We start from the raw sequence: 19,348 nt of genomic DNA on the forward strand, positions 1-19,348 counted from the left end.
TTTATATTTGACATTGGTTATTAACGCCGATAATTGTAAGAATCACTTTGGAAATGTAAAGTGCCACCTGGAGGCTCATTTAGCATTGCGTGTTAGGTTTTTAACTTCTATAATTCACTAAGATAATATAGTCAAATTGCTTGACTCGAACCACTGAAAGAAAAACTGTTTAGGTTTTATGTGGCATTATAAAGAATAGAACTTTACATTTGTGAAGCATTAATAATAGCACACTTTATCGAACACTTAATTTTGTACCAGACATGATTCTAAGCTCTTTATTTACTTTAATTCATGTAAAGTATAGTAGCTGTTTATGAAGAGTGTAACCACCTCACTGTCTTTTGTTCTCTCAATTGAGTCCTTCAGAGTAGATAGCATTATGGATAATTGGTGCTTTACAGCAGGAACTGTGGCACCTAAGTGTTATTATATCTACTTTATTTTATTAATTTCACGATGTGCTTAAAATGCAACTTAGATGGAAAGCACCTGATTTTTATCTTTTTGTATAAACTTCGAAGAGTTTAACATGATCAATCTAATTCTCTTGTTCAGCCTCTGCATCCACTGGGATGTGTGAAAAAAGCAGCATAACCTGGGCAAGATATATCCTCTTTTTTAGCCTCAGGTTTGTTTTCTCTTCTGAAAAATAGCAATAAAAATATGCAATTTGATAGGGTTGTTGTAAGGATCATAGTAGCTGTTCAATAAGCGTTTTGTTCAGTCATTGAATGATTGAAACGCCTCACACATAGGTTTTTAATTACTGTTGGTTCTATTTCTTTAGCTTTCCTTCTGGGCTGTGGAAAGAGCAGCTTTCCTTCACTGCCCATCTCTTTAAAGTGACGTTTGTTGATCCTGGATTGCAACATCAGCAGCTACTAACTGGAACTTTCAAATCAGGAGTTGGGTGTCCATCCCAAATTATCCCTCTTCGAAGGAAAACCAGACTGCTTCCCTGTGCCATCTTTTTCTTCAAATGAATTCCTTTTTCTTTTATATTTCTTTTTAAAATTTTCTTTTCTATTAGGATGTTACTAGTATAATGAACTTCTGTATTAGGACTTTTAAAATGCAATCCTAGGGGCGCCTGGGTGGCGCAGTCGGTTAAGCGTCCGACCTCAGCCAGGTCACGATCTCGCGGTCCGTGAGTTCGAGCCCCGCGTCAGGCTCTGGGCTGATGGCTCAGAGCCTGGAGCCTGTTTCCGATTCTGTGTCTCCCTCTCTCTCTGCCCCTCCCCCGTTCATGCTCTGTCCCTCTCTGTCCCAAAAAATAAATAAACGTTGAAAAAAAAATTTAATAAAATGCAATCCTAATATAAAAATCCACAAATCTTTTAAAAGTAAACTAGTTTTTCCCACAAACTAAAAGAACTGTGTTCTTTTAAGCTAATAGTATTGCCTGCAAAGCTATAAAATTTCCATCATTTTCTTAATGCAAAACCATTTTCCTTCACACTTTTGAAGTCCTGTGTTTGCAACAGCCTTCATAAATTGGCGACCCCTATCCTGGCTCTGACACAAACCTGTTCAGCCCATCCTGCTGTCGGTGTACCTGCTGCTTGCCATTGACAGGATTCTTGTCAAAACCGGGGATTGCATAAATTAGTGTTTAACCCTGGACAGGCTTTTTCTCATTTCAGTTCAGCTTTTAAAAGACTGTCGTGTCCTTATTCATATGTAATGAAAGTGAAATTTGACTACCATCATACACTTTATACTTTCAGAGTTTGTAAACTCTGAAGAGCATCATAAACATTCCTAGTCTTACTGATTTTTTTTTTTTTGTTAAGCCTTAATTAGTAATCCTCAGTTTTACAAATTCCTGTACAAAAATGACATCATCACTAATTGTCCACTGGCCTTTCCTTCTAGTCCAGAGGACCTACTCGCCTTACTTTTTACTTTAATAAGCAGCTAACATCATGTGTGTGTGGTGGGAGGGGCGGGGGTGGTGGTGGGAGAGAGAAGAGAGGAGTATTAAGTTGTGTAAAGGAATATACGTTAAATAATCTTACGGATGAATTTAGAATTATTAAAAAGTGGATTGTTTTACCTTGATTCTTTTCAGAAGGGCACATATTAAGTGTTTGAAAAACCTAAGAAAATCTTTTGACTCTGTAATACTTCCTAACTTGTCCTTGCTGTCATTGTTCCACTGTGACTCTATGGACAAGGAGAAATAGCTTCATTCTCAAACAAGGAGAACAAAACACATATTTAATAAGAACAAATATGTATTATGTTCTTCTTTTGTACAAGATGATGAGCAAATTACCCTCAAGAGTATATTATCAGTTCTCCCAGCCTGTGTTGAACATCTAAAACAGAGTTCCTGAATTTCAGTAAACTAGAAATAGTATTATTACAGGAAAATATAATATGTTTAATAGCCTTGATTAAATCAGGTGATATATGCTGTCTAATTTTCCTTTACCTGAGTTGACAGAGATAAGTTTCTCTCCCTTATTATTCTTAGAGAAAATCTTTGTGATACCTTTCTCTTTCTTCAGCTATCTAACCGTCAAAAATGATTGAGAAGGTCTCCTAAACTTGGAAAGAGAATGATTTTTTTTTTAAAGCTAATTCCTCATATACTGAACATTTTGAAATCTCAATGGGAGGAAAAGAAATCCATAAATTTAAGCATACTGAAATCCACAAATTTAAGCATAGTTAACACCAAGATGAAATGTTATTTTTCTACTAACTTATTGAGGGAAAAGGGAATAAATGGTTGAAAACGTGAAGGTTAGAGTCCTTACGTTCAAGACTTTACTATAATTGGAACACTCATACACCAGACCACCATGTATAACTCTTGAGCTGCATTAACCAATTTAATATCTACAGGAACCCTATGAAATAATTATTAGCATTCCCATTTTACATACACGGGAAACTACAGATACGGGTTCAGAGTCATGAAGTAACTTGCCTAAAATCTTTGAGCTAGTAAGTTACAAAGCTGATATTCAAGTTTTGGATTCACTAACACCATCACACATGATCCTACGTTTTACCTGTAAATGAACGTAGATGATACCAAACTACTTGAGGATTTTTGTGGGAGTTTAATGAAATAGTATATATAAAAATATTCAGCATTGTAAGTAAATGTGTACTTCAATATGTGATACATTGTTTTGATTAAGGTATCTTTCAAACAGTTTATTCAACCTTAATTCTCATGAATTTAGAGAATTTTGAATGGAAAAGTGAAGACATGTGGGTAGAAGTATCAGCTAGAAAGTATCTTACATAGGGCAGAAAAAAAATCAACTTGTTCCTTTCACTTACTATTGTATTGCTAAGAGAATTTAATCTCAAACCGAGACTCTCTTTTTATCCTCTAAATTTCCCTGGAACCTAGTTTTAGGATTATACTACATTTTAGCCATCTGTTTAGGTCTTACTCTTTTAGATAGTAGTCCTAATTTTCACTATTCGAAAGAAAGAGAGGGAAGGAAGGAAGGAAGGAAGGAAGGAAGGAAGGATCACCAAATCACCATTTGTCGGAAAAACTGACTTAATATTATATATTCAGAATACACCAATGATAATACTGTGCCAAAATAATATCTTTCATTAGTGTATGGATTTCAATTGCAATGAAATTTAAGACCTTAGATTGGAGAAATAATTATTTTCAAATACAGAATGATATAGACCTACGAGTAGGTTATAGGGACTCTGCTTGATGACAAGCACAATATGAAAAAGTAGTGATTGAGCAACTGCTGAAAACATTAAAGCAAGGCTAGATTGCACTGATAGATTTATATAGAGTTTGTTCACTATGGGAAATAATAGTATTATGTTCCAAGCAGACTTTACATGGAATATTATCTGAAAACTAGGTTCTAAAGAATAGTAACTATTAAAGTGTTTAAAATAGCTTAAAATCTTTCATATGGCAAAGGAAACAGACTCAACTAGAAATGTAGGTGGGACTTCTAGAAATGCAGATTTGTACTTTGTTGTGCAGAACAGAGAGCCTAAAAGAGCCTGAGTACCCCTCACCAGAGTTACCTGAAGGCGGTTAGGGGGATCTTGTACTGAGATCAGATCACTGACTCCTGTAGTCCTTCTACAGGACTTTGTTAACTGGCCTGTTAACGGATAAGGGTTTCTAAACATCTGTTATTATGGTTCACTAAAGAGAAATATTTTCAGTTCATTATGCAGACTTTGTTAGTATGGGTTTTTAGGTATGAATGGGATTTAAATGTATAATGATGTTTGTCACATTGGGCCGCTTTCTGCTTGAAGATTTAAGTGTTTAACTTTTTTCCTGTCAGTCTTCCTTTATGTTCATTAAGGGGGTGAACACATCAGCAGTGATTTCATTTCTGTGTTATTAGGCATGGCGACTTTTTTCTTATAGTTAAATAAAGCATGTCAAGTCACGTGTCCCCTCCCTCCTCCAACCTTCCATACTTTTTAATGGCAAAGATCTGACCTATATTTCCTCAATTTGACATGGAGATTTTTTTTTCTATTTCTGTTTCTTAAATCTGTATTACACGTCACTGTAGCATACCGTAAGTGTTTGTCTCAGGTGGTCAGTTACATAATATGCATTGGGCTGACTTTTAGAGTAAGAAGTGCTCTGGCATTATGGTGCAGAAATCATTACTTTCAGAGAAACAATTAGTTAACCCATCTTAAATTGCGTTATATTAGCCTGCCCATTTAAGATGTAAAAATGATATAAATTATGAGAGCGAAATGATTAACCACTTGTGATTAGTGCTCATATGTCTTGACCGTAAGATATTCTAAAACATTGGTTGCTTTTGCATAGATAATTTGTAGGCATTGACCTAAAAACAGATCAACATAGATAAGCATTGTCTCTTATGAATTGTCATTGCTGTACAACTTTTTAAATAGTGTTTCTAACTGGTTCCTTTTTATAGCATTTACCAAAATTTAAAGGGTATGATCTAAAGGCAAGATATTCAAAGAGACTGATCACATTAACTTATTTTTGGCTTCCTCTTAAAATGTTCAGATTTTATGCAAATCGTGTCCATAACTTCTGACTGATTTTCAAGAGTGTTTCTTTGCCGGTTTCCTCCCCTTTTTTGTTCTATTTTCCTTTTTTCTCTATAATAAATTAAAAAAAAAATACCTCCCAAAGAAACAAAACCAGTGGTAACAATAGAATTAAACTATTAACAATTAAACAAACAAACTATTCGTTTTAATGTGTAGATCATTTTTTTTAATTTCAGTAGATAAAAATGGCAAGTGTGTGGCAAGAATCTTCCTACTTGCATTGGCTCTTTCATTTTTTTTTTTTTCCCAGTGACTCTTCCACTTTCCTTATCTGCCCAAAGCAACCTGAGGAATAGCAGCAAACTTCCTAAATTTTAGTAAAGTCTGTGAGTCTAGATAGTTTAATTGAAGTGGGCAGATATATTGTATTGTCAAAGGGTTACTTATTTCACAACAGTAGAGAACATAGAAGGCTTATTTGATAAACCCTTCCTAAGTATTAAAACGTCATATAGTTCTCCAGGTAAACCTATGAGTTCATTATTACTTTCTGTGTGAGAAAACTGAGACCAAGAGAAGTTGAGTAACATGCCTCAAAGTGGTAGAGGCTAAACTGAGACTCAGATCTGACTTAAGAGACTGAGGTCTCAAATACCAATGTCATGAAGTATCTCTCAAGGAAATCTTTGAGTACATCGGCATATCTGGGAGCAGGATATACTCCGTACCTTGATTTCTGGGCAAGCTTTTGGAATCTATTTAATCTTAAGCTAAAGCAGCCAATGAGTTTTAGAGAGGTGCACATTATTATAAAACATATATTCATTCTTTGGACCTCACTGTAGTATTTCAGCGAAAATTATGACCAGTAAATGATGTTTTTGCTAGGACAGAGACCTCGGGACAGAGGCCATCCGTTTACTTAAAAATGATCTTAAGCTAGCTATTAGAAAAAAGTAAGCCAAACTGTCTGAAGCAAGATATGTAAATATGCACTATGTGATGCAATGGAAAGGACTTTGGAGCAGACAGCCCGGAGTCTTATTCAAGCATGGCCACTTATATAGCTTTGGGTAAATTACTTTGTTTCTTCATCTGTAGAACGGTGAGATTAGGTAACTCAAAGCACTGTTGCAAGGATTAAATGAGATAGAATGCAAAATGCCAGACACACAATGGAATAAACATCCATTTCCTTTTTCTCTGTTCCAAGTTGTAAATAAACTCAGGTGTGTTTTTGAACGTAGGAGTGTCTGTACTTTTGCAATTTGGTAAGGGTGACATGTTTACTAGTCTCTTTTTCATATCCTCGTAGTTAAAATGTGGATGGAGCATTTTGAAGTTCAGCTCAATTTCCTTAAGTGCCTAAACTGCCAAAAATGGCTTGTCTACTTTATATTAAAGGGTCGGTGATCTTAATGAAATTAGAGGAGGGACTATGATGAAGAGTATGGTGTTTGCTTTTACTGTCACTTAAACATCTAGTTTTCTTCTGTGTTAGTTAGTTGTCTTATGTAGGTTGTGCTCTAGCTGGCAGGGCATAGAGTAAAATCCTTGAACTAAGATTTCTGATAATTTCCTAATATAACATCATCAACAATTTCAATTTTTGTATAAATCTAAAAAAATATACTCTTTTCTGAAAAGATCAGAACTACAGTGAAATGTCTCATTTTTCTCCTGAAATCCTGTGTGATACAGGAATGAAAGCATTGGGTTCTGTCAGCCATGCATTTTGGAATAGCTGTTTAGTAATTAGATCAGATTGAATCACATTATTATTTTTTTTTTTTTTTGGTCTTGAATCAGTATTTTTCTTTTCTGCTATAAAATATCTGGTTTAAATAAAATATTCTTGGACATGGTACGTATTAAAGGGATGATCTTAGATCTGCTCTGAGGGAAGGGGAGACTCTAATTCTAAGTGGTATAATTCTAAAATGGTATCTTCTTTTACCCAAAGTTTCAAACATAGAGAAATTAGTCTATTACAAAATTACTTCTTTTGGTTATATATGACACTCTCATATGTTAGTGAAACTTGAGATTTTTTTTTTTTCCTCACCTAGGTGCAGAAGGTTTTATTCCCAAATGAGGCATTTAATTCATTGAAGTCAAAAGAAGTGTTTAGGTGTTCTCTGTGATAGAAGGCAAAGGCAAAAGGGTTCCGAACTCCGAGTCAGAGGCCTACTTTTTGGTTCCTCTTCTTCACCAGCTCACTTTCTTATATTCATCAAGTCAGTCGACCCAGCTAGTTCCCCGTGTTCAGCAGAGGCTGAACTAGATGGGGCTAGTTTTTGTGCCAAAGGGAGTGACAGAGCTTGGAGGGGCTGAGGAAGAGAAAGCCAAGGGGATACTGCTTGCTAACACATGTAAAACACTCCCTGTAACCTGGGCCCATCTACTTTAGGGTGAAATTCTATATAAAATTTCATATGAAGCCAGAGTGCCACATTTACCCAAAATATAAACGATAATTCTGATTTTTTTTTTAATTTTTTTTTCAACGTTTATTTATTTTTGGGACAGAGAGAGACAGAGCATGAACGGGGGAGGGGCAGAGAGAGAGGGAGACACAGAATCGGAAACAGGCTCCAGGCTCTGAGCCATCAGCCCAGAGCCCGATGCAGGGCTCGAACTCACGGACCGTGAGATCGTGACCTGGCTGAAGTCGGACGCTTAACCGACTGCGCCACCCAGGCGCCCCTGATATATATATATTTTTTAATGTAATCTGCTCCGTTCGAGTATCTCCAATTCCTCTTCCAATTCTGGCATTCATTGTAACTACATTCCTCACCCTCATTCTTTGGGAGCAGAGTGAAAGCCAGGACTGTGAGTCAGAAGACTTGTGTTCTAGCTTAGGTTACGGGACTAATTCCTTGAGCAAATAATAGTTTTTTAGGTATTTGGATTACTGTTCTTTACAGAAACTTTCTGTTTTATAGAAAACAGTTTGTGGTTCCAGGCTACCACAAGCCTGGTTTGTTTTGTGATACAGCTGTAAATATTCAATTGGAACATATTTCTTAAACAAGAATAATTGGTAAATTAAGTTCAGCGTTGATCATAATACATGATTCTAGTGGGCACAGATGTTATACATAACCTTCACAGAAAATAAAAAACCAATCCAGCTTTTACTTTCAATTTTAAGTCACTCTAATATAATGGAATGTTAGTATAATTGATTTAAAATAGGTTACTTAAAAATATTTTAAATTCTTCTTTACATGATTTTTTGTTCTTGTTTTTGAATGGGGCAGAGATACTTTATTTCACCTGTTTGGACTGTAACGTAAAATCAAAGGTCAGAGTTTCAGTGGGGATGAAGAGGAAATGTTATAAATATCCAAGGCATAATCAAAATTGAACACAACCTGAAAATCAATTCAGAAAGCTCCATAAACTTCAAAGTGGCTTTCACACATTAATTCATTCTCATGGCATCCCAAGGATGAAAGCAGTTTAATTGTCATATTCTAGTTACTGATAACCACAGGAAGAATCTGAATGGATTGAAATGTGCCATTTTATTAATAAGTCATGTCAAGAAACATTTTATCAAATATTAAGGATCCACGACATCATCAGCACTATTCAAGTCACAAAGTATCCACTGACATGGCCTATTTTACAGCCTATTTTTTTTTTAACATACTTCATTTTTTTAGAACAGTTTTAGATTCTTCGGAAAGGAAGATACAGAGACTTCCCATATGCTCCCTGCCCCCCACCCCTACACACAGCCTCCCCCATTATCAACATCTCCCACTAGAGTAATGCATTTGCTCAGAGTCCGTGGTTTACATTGGGCTTCATTGTTGGTGTGTACATTCAGTGGGTTTGGACAAATGTATAATAACATGTATCTACCATAATAGTATCATAACACAATGGTTTCACTACCCTAAAAATCCCCTGTGCTCTGCCATTCATCCCTCTGTTCTCCCTTACCCTGGACAACCTCTAATCTTTTCACTGTCTCCATAGTTTTGCCTTTATTACATGATGTTTTGGGAAAGCAAGTTTGTCTTTAACTTTTGTTTAGGTTTTGTATTAAAATGAGTTTATAGGAGCGCCTGGGTGGCGCAGTCGGTTAAGCGTCCGACTTCGGCCAGGTCACGATCTCGCGGTCCGTGAGTTCGAGCCCCGCGTCAGGCTCTGGGCTGATGGCTCAGAGCCTGGAGCCTGTTTCCGATTCTGTGTCTCCTTCTCTCTCTGCCCCTCCCCCGTTCATGCTCTGTCTCTCTCTGTCCCAAAAAAATAAATAAACGTTGAAAAAAAAATTTTTTTTAAATAAAAAATAAAAAAATAAATAAAATGAGTTTATATTTCTATAAACTGGCTACAGAAGCTCACCAGGCAGGCAAAAGGTGGCCTGGAAATTCACAGAGTGAGTGATTCATATGTGAATCACTGATAGAGATATGTACTCATTAATATTTCATTATTCAAAGTATCCTAAATTTCAAGGCTTGTTGTTGAGAGTACATGGTGTTCATTTCATATGCTGGATTATGTTTTTGTGACTACTATACAAATTCTGTGAGAAGGAACTGACTAGAAGAAATTTTATTAAATTACACACAAAATACCTATTAAAAGATGTGTGATAGTAGTAATAAGTTTTTCTAAGTTTTTTTATGAAGAGAATTGCCATCCCTGCTCCCCACTCTCAGCAACCAAATAATCTCTGATTGTCTCCTCACAGAGTCATGGTTGTGGGAAAATGCCAAAGGAATGGTAATTTAAGATAAGATATATGAATATGTCAGTGAAGCAGAGGAAAATGTGGCATTGTTGGCAAATAGAGCCCCCTCCCCACCCCCAACAAAATTTCCATAGAGATTTGGGTTAGTGTTTCAGCCTTAGAGACAGACAAGAAAGGTGGCAAACCCAAGCTTCCTGAATTTCAGAATTATTTTCCAGGCTGGCACTTAGGAGTAGGAAGTTTCCTCCTCCTCCATTGGCCTAGCCCAGGGTTTCTCAATTCTGGCACTGATGGCATTAGAACTGGGTAATTCTTTGTTGTGTAGGCTGCCCTGTGCCTTTTAGAATATTTAGCAACATCGTTGGCCTCCACCCGTTAGATGTAGTAACAACTCGCCTACACCTTACCCTCTCACTTTGTAACAACCAGAAATATCTTCAAACCCACTAGATGCCAGTAGCATCCCTCAGTTGTAGCAACCAAAAATGTCTCCAGACAGTGGTTAAGGTCCCCTGGGGGACAATAAATCACTTTCAGTTGAGAACCACTGATCCAGCACCTTCCCTAAAATACTCATTTGTATGGTTCACCTTGTTTTTCATTTTTTTAATTTTTGTTTTGGGTTTTTTTTTTTTTTGGTTTTTTTGTTTGTTTGTTTTTTGATTTGTTATTTTTGCACTTCACCTTGTAGAACAGAGAACCCTACCTCTATTTAAATGTTGCATACCTTTTACTGAGGTATGATTCAGGTTCCGAGTGACTGATTTCCAATGAGCTTTTGTACCAGAGCTCATTTATAAATGAGGGAATATGTATTTGTCTGTGTTCTCACTCCAGATACAGTGTATGCTGAAGATCATACTCAAGAAAGATGTGACCTGTCAAACATGTTTCATAGGTGAAGTTGTCATCTCCTTTTTGCACTGGTCCTGGGACTTTTTATTTTCTTCAAACTGTCATTCCATTCATGCTTGATGACACGGTGATTATTGTATTTTCTATCTTCTCAATAAAAGGAGCAATAAACTAGTAAATATTGGCATGAAAAGAGGATGCACTTTGAATCTTAGTTATGTAGTATTTTTAAACCAGGTTTAATCTGAAAACATGGTTTAGGGGGGCAAAAATCTGAGTCCCAATAAAATAGTTCTGAATCTCAAAGTTTAGGTGAAGATGACATTGGTCAGTTTCATTTTATGAAAGTTATCGCAGAATTTGTGAAGAATCTTGCCTGAGAGTCAGAAACAGAATGGCGCTGGTCTGGACCCTTCCTTGAATAAGCTCTGTGACATGGAAAACTGAGTTCACTTCTCAGGGTTTAGAGATTCCTTGTCTGTCAGATCTAAGGGGAGGGACAAGACTATATGGCTTTCCAGAACAGTGCCAGCTCAAACATAGTGTCAGATTTTTAAAAATATGTTTTGAACTATCATATTATTTAATTTTTTTGATTTTTAAATCTATTACAGAGTAGCAAAACCTAAAAGAGAAAGAAAAGTTAGGAGCAAGAACTAGGTATAAATGTCATTCAAGGATGACTCCAAGTAAACTCACCTATTAAGTTTAGCTGTGTATTATATAAAATGGAAAGAGGTATTCCTTCAGTGCTAAAAATGACTAGCTATGGAATATATGAAGTAGTTTCTGTGGGTGACCAGGTTTGCCCTCAAGTACTCTGCAAGAGGAATATTTAAAAGTTAAAAAGGCAAGATTGTGCCTTTGACGATCACTGAAAACCAAGCTGTCAGAATCGTTTTTATTTTTTGCTTCTATCTTGCATAAAAAGATGGTGAAGACATCAAATAACGTGAAAGAAATCTCATGGTCGGTCATCTTTATAAAACCATTTAATTGGCTCTGGCTAGTATAGTCTGTGAATCTTTTAAACACAGAAGAGACAGCTTTTCAAGTAGCAATGCCATATTATATAGATCCAGCTCCCTCACTCAACAAATGTAGCTTCCTACCTTTAGCAGTGTTTTCTATTGATAAATTATAGATTTTTAGATGTCCTCTCAGCCAGTTCCGCAGTGGGGTGTGGAGAAAAAGAAGCATTCCATTCTAATTCTTGAAATAATTACTTCATCTACTACAGTAACAAATATATGTTCATTCTTCTCAGTTAATATGCAAAGCTTCAAATGTTGCCCTATGTCATAAAATTAAATAGCCTTTTTTCAAATTTAGCCATAATATTTGACCATCATCATTCAAAACAGCGACCAGAGTAATTAAAAATAATTCTTTCCTTTCCTGAACACTTTGTAATTTTTCTTATTGCATTTAATTGATATTCTAAATTATAGACCTAGTATCTGACACTTCTAACCATTTTGAGATTGATTGTCAATGAAAGGGACACAGGAAAGGAGAGCTAACCTGAAAGTTTGTCTCTAAGAGGCAGTTACTGAGTTATACATTTTCACATTTCTCCATTCTCTTATTTAGGTGATGATGGCCCCTTAAGGATGATCATTAATTTTTGACTGTTGGTTTATTTCTTTTTACATGCAGGCTGAGATGTAAACATTTAAGCAGTTCAGTTGCACTTGAATCAAAACCCAGGTTTGCCTTAGAAGTGTTAGGACAAAGTCACAAAGTTTTCCTGGGCTTCAGTGTCCTTTGTATAAAATGGAAATAATTGTTCTTTAAGAATACCGTGGAGGATGCCTAAGAATAAGAGTTATGTCCGTGCCATATATTAAATAATCATTTCTAAATGATAGGATTTGATCAAATTATCTTCGCATATTTCTGCTTCTCTCAGGTAAAATTGTAATAGTTGGATCCGTAAAATTCGAAGAATAGAACTCAGTCTCTCATATAACTTCTTATGTTATTAATAGGGTCAAAAGAAAGCAATCTTTTGGGAAAGATGAGTCAGAGATAAAGTGAGGAGGAGGAAGATGTGGGATACATTTCCAAAATCATGCAAATTATTATGTTCTGATAATTCAGTTGGAATTTAAACTCTACTTTTGAAATAGATACTGTTCCTTTCATAAACAAAACTGAAAGCCAATTTTTTTCTGTCTTTAAGAGGGAGCATACTTCATAGCTGCATTCATTTAAAAATACTAAAATTACAGGGTGGCAGCACTCAGTAAGAAACCAGTGTGGCTTTGGCTACATTTCTGTTGCTTCTAAGTTCTTTTCAAATATTACAATTAACTGTATTCTTTCTGCTGTTTAATCTGCTTATCCTAATTTTTCCATGCTATTCCTTGAGCTGATAGATGTATCCCCTCAATAAGAAAGAAAATGAGAAGAAAGTAGTTCGTGTCTTACTGTGATGATTGCTATGTCTTGCATGAAGCTTTCTTTATATGTAAACTGTATTTCCCTCCTCATTCCAATCCATTATTTTTTCCTGTCTCTAGATGTAAGGTTCTTAACGATGTTGGAGATCTCATCAGATGAGGACAGACAGCTGGTGAATGTTCTCTGGCTCTTCACCCCTCTTCCATATCTTACCAACATCCTCTTCCATGACAAATACCTACAAATATTTAGAAGCCCAAATACTCAGGAAAATTTTTATTATAATGCTTGTTTTTCTGTGTTTTCACGCCCTTGTGTCAAGTCATTTGGTGAGATAATCATGCTATTACTATGTGGAAATAGTTTCCTTTTCTGAAATTAAATTTGATTCTGATCTTACCACTGTCAAGTTCATTCTTCTGTTATCAAGGACCAAAAGATTGTTAACAGTGTCCCTGCTTTTTTTTTTTTTTTTCCTTTCCCCTTGCCTCCCTCTGTTATAAAAGTTGACAGATGTGAATCCCAAGGCAGCTTAAGAGGGCATATCAAAATCGGCACCATAGAGTTATTAACTTAGGAAACTTGGAGCTATTTTGAACATGTTTAAATCACTATTCTTTGCAAATAGGAGGAAGAAGGCACCTATGACCAAACGCTTGAGTTCCGCAGAGGAGGTGATGGTCAGCCAAGAAGATCCACTAGGCCCACACAGCAGTTTTACCAACCTCCCCGGGCGCGGAACTAATATGAGAAGGTAAACTTGACATTGTGAGGTGGTTTCCATATAAAGAAAGATGCTATTTATGCTAAACGTGTAAGTACAATTATTGATGTTTTATAACATCATAGAAAAAACTGATATTTCAGACCTTTCAATTATAAAGTATGTAAGATTATACCATAGTCACAAGCTACTTTTGCACCAAATCTTTCCTCACACGTATAACCCCTAACCCCCTCTTTCCTCTATACTTACTCTCTTCTGTCAGAGGTGATGCCAATCAGTAAAATGTCAGTAAGTTTGAAAGCAGGAAGAAAATAAAAGGAAACAAAGGACCAGATAACCACCAACTTGGATAATTGAGGTTTTTTATTATTTAACAAATTTCAGTCCTTGTTAAAAAAGAGGAAATGTTTCATTGTATATCTTCAGAAATTGGATGAAGGTAACATGATTGCTTACTGAGACGTGATGTGGCGGCTGTGGGCTATTGATCCAGAAACTTTCATCTTAGAGTTTCAGAGAGTTGCTATCTGAAAATCATCTTCAATAGGAAGGATGAGAAATATAACAGAAAAGTCAGGAAATTGTGGGAGCAATCTAAGGCATCTCATTTTGATCAATAAAGACCTTAGTTTTTAATGTGTTATTAGAAGGTAATACTTTTGCCATCTTTGGTAACATCTCTGTTTCTTCATTATGCCAGGATTTTTGAATATATTCAGAGTTTTCCCATTACAGCTTTTGTTATATATCACTGTAAAGACTATGAGACTATTTTAGACTTAACTATATCTTTTTCTCAGTCTCTTCTTCTCAGTAACAAGACCATTGAGAATTTAAAGCAATGGTTCTCCATTTCTCATTTCAGCTATTCATTTTGTTAAGGTTGTTATCCACATTGTATTTCCCCCCTCCTAAGTGACTCTCAATTTTTCAAACCAGCTGTGACTTTTTAGCACTTGAAATTGCAGCTAGTCTGAATTGAGATGTGCTGTAAATGAAAAATGCACACCAAATTTTAAAGACTTAGTTTAAAAAAGTAAAAGATTAGTAATTTGCAGTATTTATGTATTGAAATGAGAGTATTTTTGATAGATTGGATTCAATCAAATATGTCATTAACGTTACTTCGCCCTATTTGTGCTTTTTTAAATGAGACTAGAGGGAAATTTGAAATTACATGTGTGTCTCACATCGTGCCTGTGCTGGGCAGCACTGTCCCGGAGTCTTAGATCCCCTTCAGCTCTTCCGGAGCTCCTTCTCTGGTTACAAATTAGTTCTGTCATCCTAAGTGAAGGAACGTTTTCTTCTGTTTTCTGGTCCTTAGCGCCTTGTGTAGTAGTCTGCCTGGAGTGGAAGTCTGGTGCTACCTGACTTCTGATTTACCTGAGCAGGCCAGAGTACCATCTTTTTCTCTTATCACTGGCTTTTCTTTGTGCCTAATACAAGGCCATCGAGTAAACAGACGTGTCCTGCCATCCATAGTTATCACAGAAGGACTGATTCTCGACTTTGGGCATTTTTCTATAGCGAGAACTGACCAAAGCAGAGTCAGAGTATAGATAAGGACTTCCACAGCTTCACACCGTACAAGGTTGAACATCCACTTTTGACATAAGTTCAGTTGCTTACAATGAAATCACATGTAAGGTGAATGAAAACTGAGAATTCCCTCATAGCTTTCTGAGGGCTTCGCATTGTTTAAACCAAGGTTTTAAAATAAGGCTGAAGTGGGACGCCCAGGTGGCTCAGTCAGTTAAGCCCCTGAGTTGGGCCCAGGCCATGATCCCACAGTTTGTGGGTTCACGTCCCGCATTGGGCTCTGTGCAGACAGCTCAGAGCCTGGAGCCTGCTTCCGATTCTGTGTCTCCCTCTCTCTGCCCCTCCCCCACTTGCAGTCTGTGTCTCTCTCTCTCTCTCTCTCTCTCTCTCTCTCTCAAAAATGAATAAAACGTTCAGAATATTTTTTTTAGTAAATAAAATAAAGCCGAAGGTTCTCAACTTCCTGATTGCTCTAGGGTAGTGGTTCCCTAGCAGCGGATGCAGGACTGGGACTCCTCAAGGGTGTCCTGAGGCTGCAGAATAGAAGGGGGGGGTAGGGCCTGGCAGGGCTACAAGTGGAAAGGAGGAAAGGAGATGGTGAGAGTGAGTAAGGCTGCAGCCAGAAGCCTGGAACAACATCCTCTTGGCCCTTCTTTAGTTTCTTTCATATGTTTTCTAGGTTAGGCTTCCATGGAAAATTACCTCTGAAAAAGAACATACTGCCTAAATCAGGAACCATAGCCCCACAGTAATTGTGGCTCATTGATACCAAACAGTACAATGCAGACTGTTCCCAGTCAGCTGAAACATCACAGTATTAGTGGTTTTCTGCTCCCTGGCTTAAAATGCCCATTTTTCCCAGATGCTTGCTTTGGATTGTACTGTTGATGTGGGAAATGTGTGACACCGAGATTCTGGATTCCTGACATCAGTGAGAATAACTTTGCTGGTGGGGGGCAGTTTCATGATAGCATCACTAAAACAACCTCTCACTACAAAATTTACTCTGAAAAATAAATAGTCAAGACACGTGATCTTGGTTGAAACAATTATAATTTTTTTATTTTAGTTCAAACATGGAAAGATTATGAAGTAGAATTATCTTTTTGATATACTGTCTGTGAATGGGAGGTTCAACAATAGTAAGAGTTATACTTTTTGTTCTTGTCACGCAACCCAATATATTATTTTCTTCTTGAGAGAAAAGGTATTTTTATTTCCTCATTCCTAGTTTCCATTAACCTAAGCATTTAACAAGAAGATATACATTGTAGCTGGCCATTTGACTTCCAGCAGATATAAGTATGAATTCTAATACGTGCTGACATTTTTCTCAGATTTTGTTATCTAAAATTATTCAAGATTATAAGAAACACTTCAGGCACTTTCTATTCTCACTTCTAAAAATTCTATAATTTCATAGTCATACTTTTTTTTAATGTTTCAGGTACTTTGTTAGGTGATGAATGACACATAGTAGCTGTTCAGTAAGTGTTTATTAAATAAGTATATTTTGATAAAGTTTTTGGTAAGATTTTGTAAATTACATAATTTACACATTCTTTGGTTGTCCTGGAGAGTTTTTCCTATAAGCCCTCCCTCCCACCACCACCACCTCATCACGTGCACATACACTTCCTCTCGAGGTGCAGAGGGAGTTGGCTTCAACTTGGTGTTGGTCCCAAACACACCGTCAGTGACTCGCAAAAGCAGGAGCTCCCTGGGGGTCTGGGCAAGGTGGGAGAAGGAGGTCTCGGGGAGCAATGTGGGCAGATAGGCCCAAGTCTGAGACAACGTGGTGGAGAGTCAAATCTGGGCCTTGAGGGGGGAGAGGGCCCAAACACCAAACTTCTCGTTCCTGGACTTGTTATAATTGTCACAGACAAGTCAGAAATATGAGTAGCTATGGATGGAGAAATTATACCCAATTCTTTAATCAGTGAAACCGACCATAGCTGTGTGCATTTGAAGAGGTTTCTGATGTGACTGGAGTCCTGGGAACTAGGTACCAATTAGCAGGGGCAGGAGAATGCTCAGAAATAGTTTGAAGCTTCATTTTCTTGGTCGGGGAGAGCCCTCTGAAGACACTCTGAAGTCCAAGGAGGACTGAAGGGGGAGAGGCAGAGTTCACAGGAAGTGGCTCCAGTGGCAAGAGTAGAACGTGTGAACCCAAACAGTGCATGTTAAACGTATGGATTGGTGGTGACTCAAGAATATAGCTTTAGACACATTAAGAGTTTGATGCGTTTGGTGATAATGAACTTCTGAATAAGAGTAATGTGATGAAAATTAAGCTTAGGAAATATTGCTGTTGGATATGGGGTGGGTTACAGCCCTGTAATCCATGGGAAAGACTGTAAGAAGCTATCGCAGCATTCCAGTGGAAGAGTGCACATCCCGTTGTGAAAAGAGAGGAGTGGCAGACCTGGGTGGGACGACTTTGTAAGACACATCAGCATGAAGTCCCCCTACCCACCACCGGGCCACCAAGGCTAATGCTCGGCGCAGGAAGCCGTTTAATAAACATTGACTCACGTTGAGTATTCACTTCCAGTTTCTTATTTGTGTGACGAAAGAATGGTCTTCAGGCTTTCACGTATCAGCCAGAAACCACAAACCCAAGAGCCATGCATAGACTTATTACCTAAATGCTGTGACTTAGTTTTTTCCGAAATCCAGGTTTAGCTTTCAGCTGGTAAAAGATACATTTTTAAATGTCAATTTTTTTTTTTTTTAAATCTGATCCAGCATCCTTTTGCAACACTTTGCAAATCAAGGTCATGGAAATTATTGCTCTAAAGATAGCCACTGCAGAGCCCTCTGGTGCCAGCAGGCTAGACGTCATGTGAGGATAGCAATACCCGAAGCTCTTCATTTCTGAGCAGGACACTGTTACTTCGGAAGACTTGTGAGCTGTTTGTATGCAGCAAGGGCACTCTGCCGCCCCTGCCCGAGTGTTCTTTAGTGCATGAGGCTGAAATACGACCAGGGCAAACAGCTTCTCTCTCCGCTTCTCTCAGCTCTGTCATCACCACCCAAAGAGGTTCACCTAGAGCGGTGCGTGGTAAAGACTGGGAGTGGGCGACAGACCCCCATCAATTACCTGTGTGGAATGAACCAATCCAGAGGTGTTCAAAGGGGAAATGGAGGGAGGTGGGATGCAGGTAGAAGTGGTTCACTGGGAGAGTGCATATCTTTTTTAGGGCATCCTCTGTTAAATACTATTCAGTTAATCCAAATTCCTAAAATCAGCATGCCAGCAATAATAGGGCTCACGATGACAGACACATGCTCTAAGAATTTCTAGAAGAAAAATTATTTTGGAAGATTTCTATTTTTGTTTATATATTGATTTATAGAAATTATGCTTATAAATTAGATAGCAGTGCCCAATGTATTCTACTTGAGATCTATTAATGTTTATACAAGCGCTCCACATTTAGGTATGTTTCAGCAGAAGTGTATCTTGAGTACGGAAAAGTCAACTTGAGGATCCAATCTCACCTTCCCCCTCTCTTTTTAAATAGAGTCTTTGTGAAGAAAGGAGCCACTGACTGAAACATCCTGGTCAAAACCTGTTGATAGACCGCCTACTTTCCCTTCAGAATAAATAAGGTGCAGCCATGATGGATATTATTATTGGAGAATGGAACAACAGATTTTAGAGGGAAAAAACCCCAGCCCTCATGGAGAATGGGAAAAATACTAAGTTAACTAAAGCAAGTACCTTTTACAAGTGAAAGAGAATCTTTTCTTCTGCCATCAATAAAACCAGTGCGCTGTTATATACATTGTTTTACTGTATGTTTTATTTGCTGAATATTATCTTTCTTGTTCATCTGGTATTCACCCCATATTATAGCATCACAGCATACTGAAGATCCTCCCCATAATTACAGAATAACCTGACTGACACAGCTTGCCACATGTCATACAAAAACAACGTGTAGCCAATTAGCAGTTCTTGGTAAGGCAATAGCTGCTAAATGTGATAGCCAAAAGTATTTAAAACTTGAATATGTTGTGTTTAACACTCTGCTAACTTTTTCAAATGTAATTCAATCAAAAGCCAGGCATTCCCTTCCTTTTAAAATTTGCAG

At 37.2% G+C, this 19,348-nt stretch overlaps 1 protein-coding gene across 2 annotated transcripts in view; it reads left to right on the forward strand.

Moving 5' to 3' along the window:
• The window catches only part of TDRD3 (tudor domain containing 3), a 163,216-nt gene extending 144,179 nt beyond the window's left edge, over window positions 1-19,037 (forward strand). For both annotated transcript variants that reach the window (XM_047854602.1, XM_047854609.1), the window contains exons 13-14: window positions 13,611-13,736; window positions 18,776-19,037. In XM_047854602.1, coding sequence (XP_047710558.1) covers window positions 13,611-13,727 — 117 coding nt within the window. In that variant the 3' untranslated portion in view covers window positions 13,728-13,736; window positions 18,776-19,037. The remainder of the gene's footprint in view (window positions 1-13,610; window positions 13,737-18,775) is intronic.
• The last annotated feature ends 311 nt before the right edge of the window (window positions 19,038-19,348 follow it).

Source organism: Prionailurus viverrinus, chromosome A1 (assembly GCF_022837055.1).
Source record: "Prionailurus viverrinus isolate Anna chromosome A1, UM_Priviv_1.0, whole genome shotgun sequence".
Classification (NCBI taxonomy): domain Eukaryota; kingdom Metazoa; phylum Chordata; class Mammalia; order Carnivora; family Felidae; genus Prionailurus; species Prionailurus viverrinus.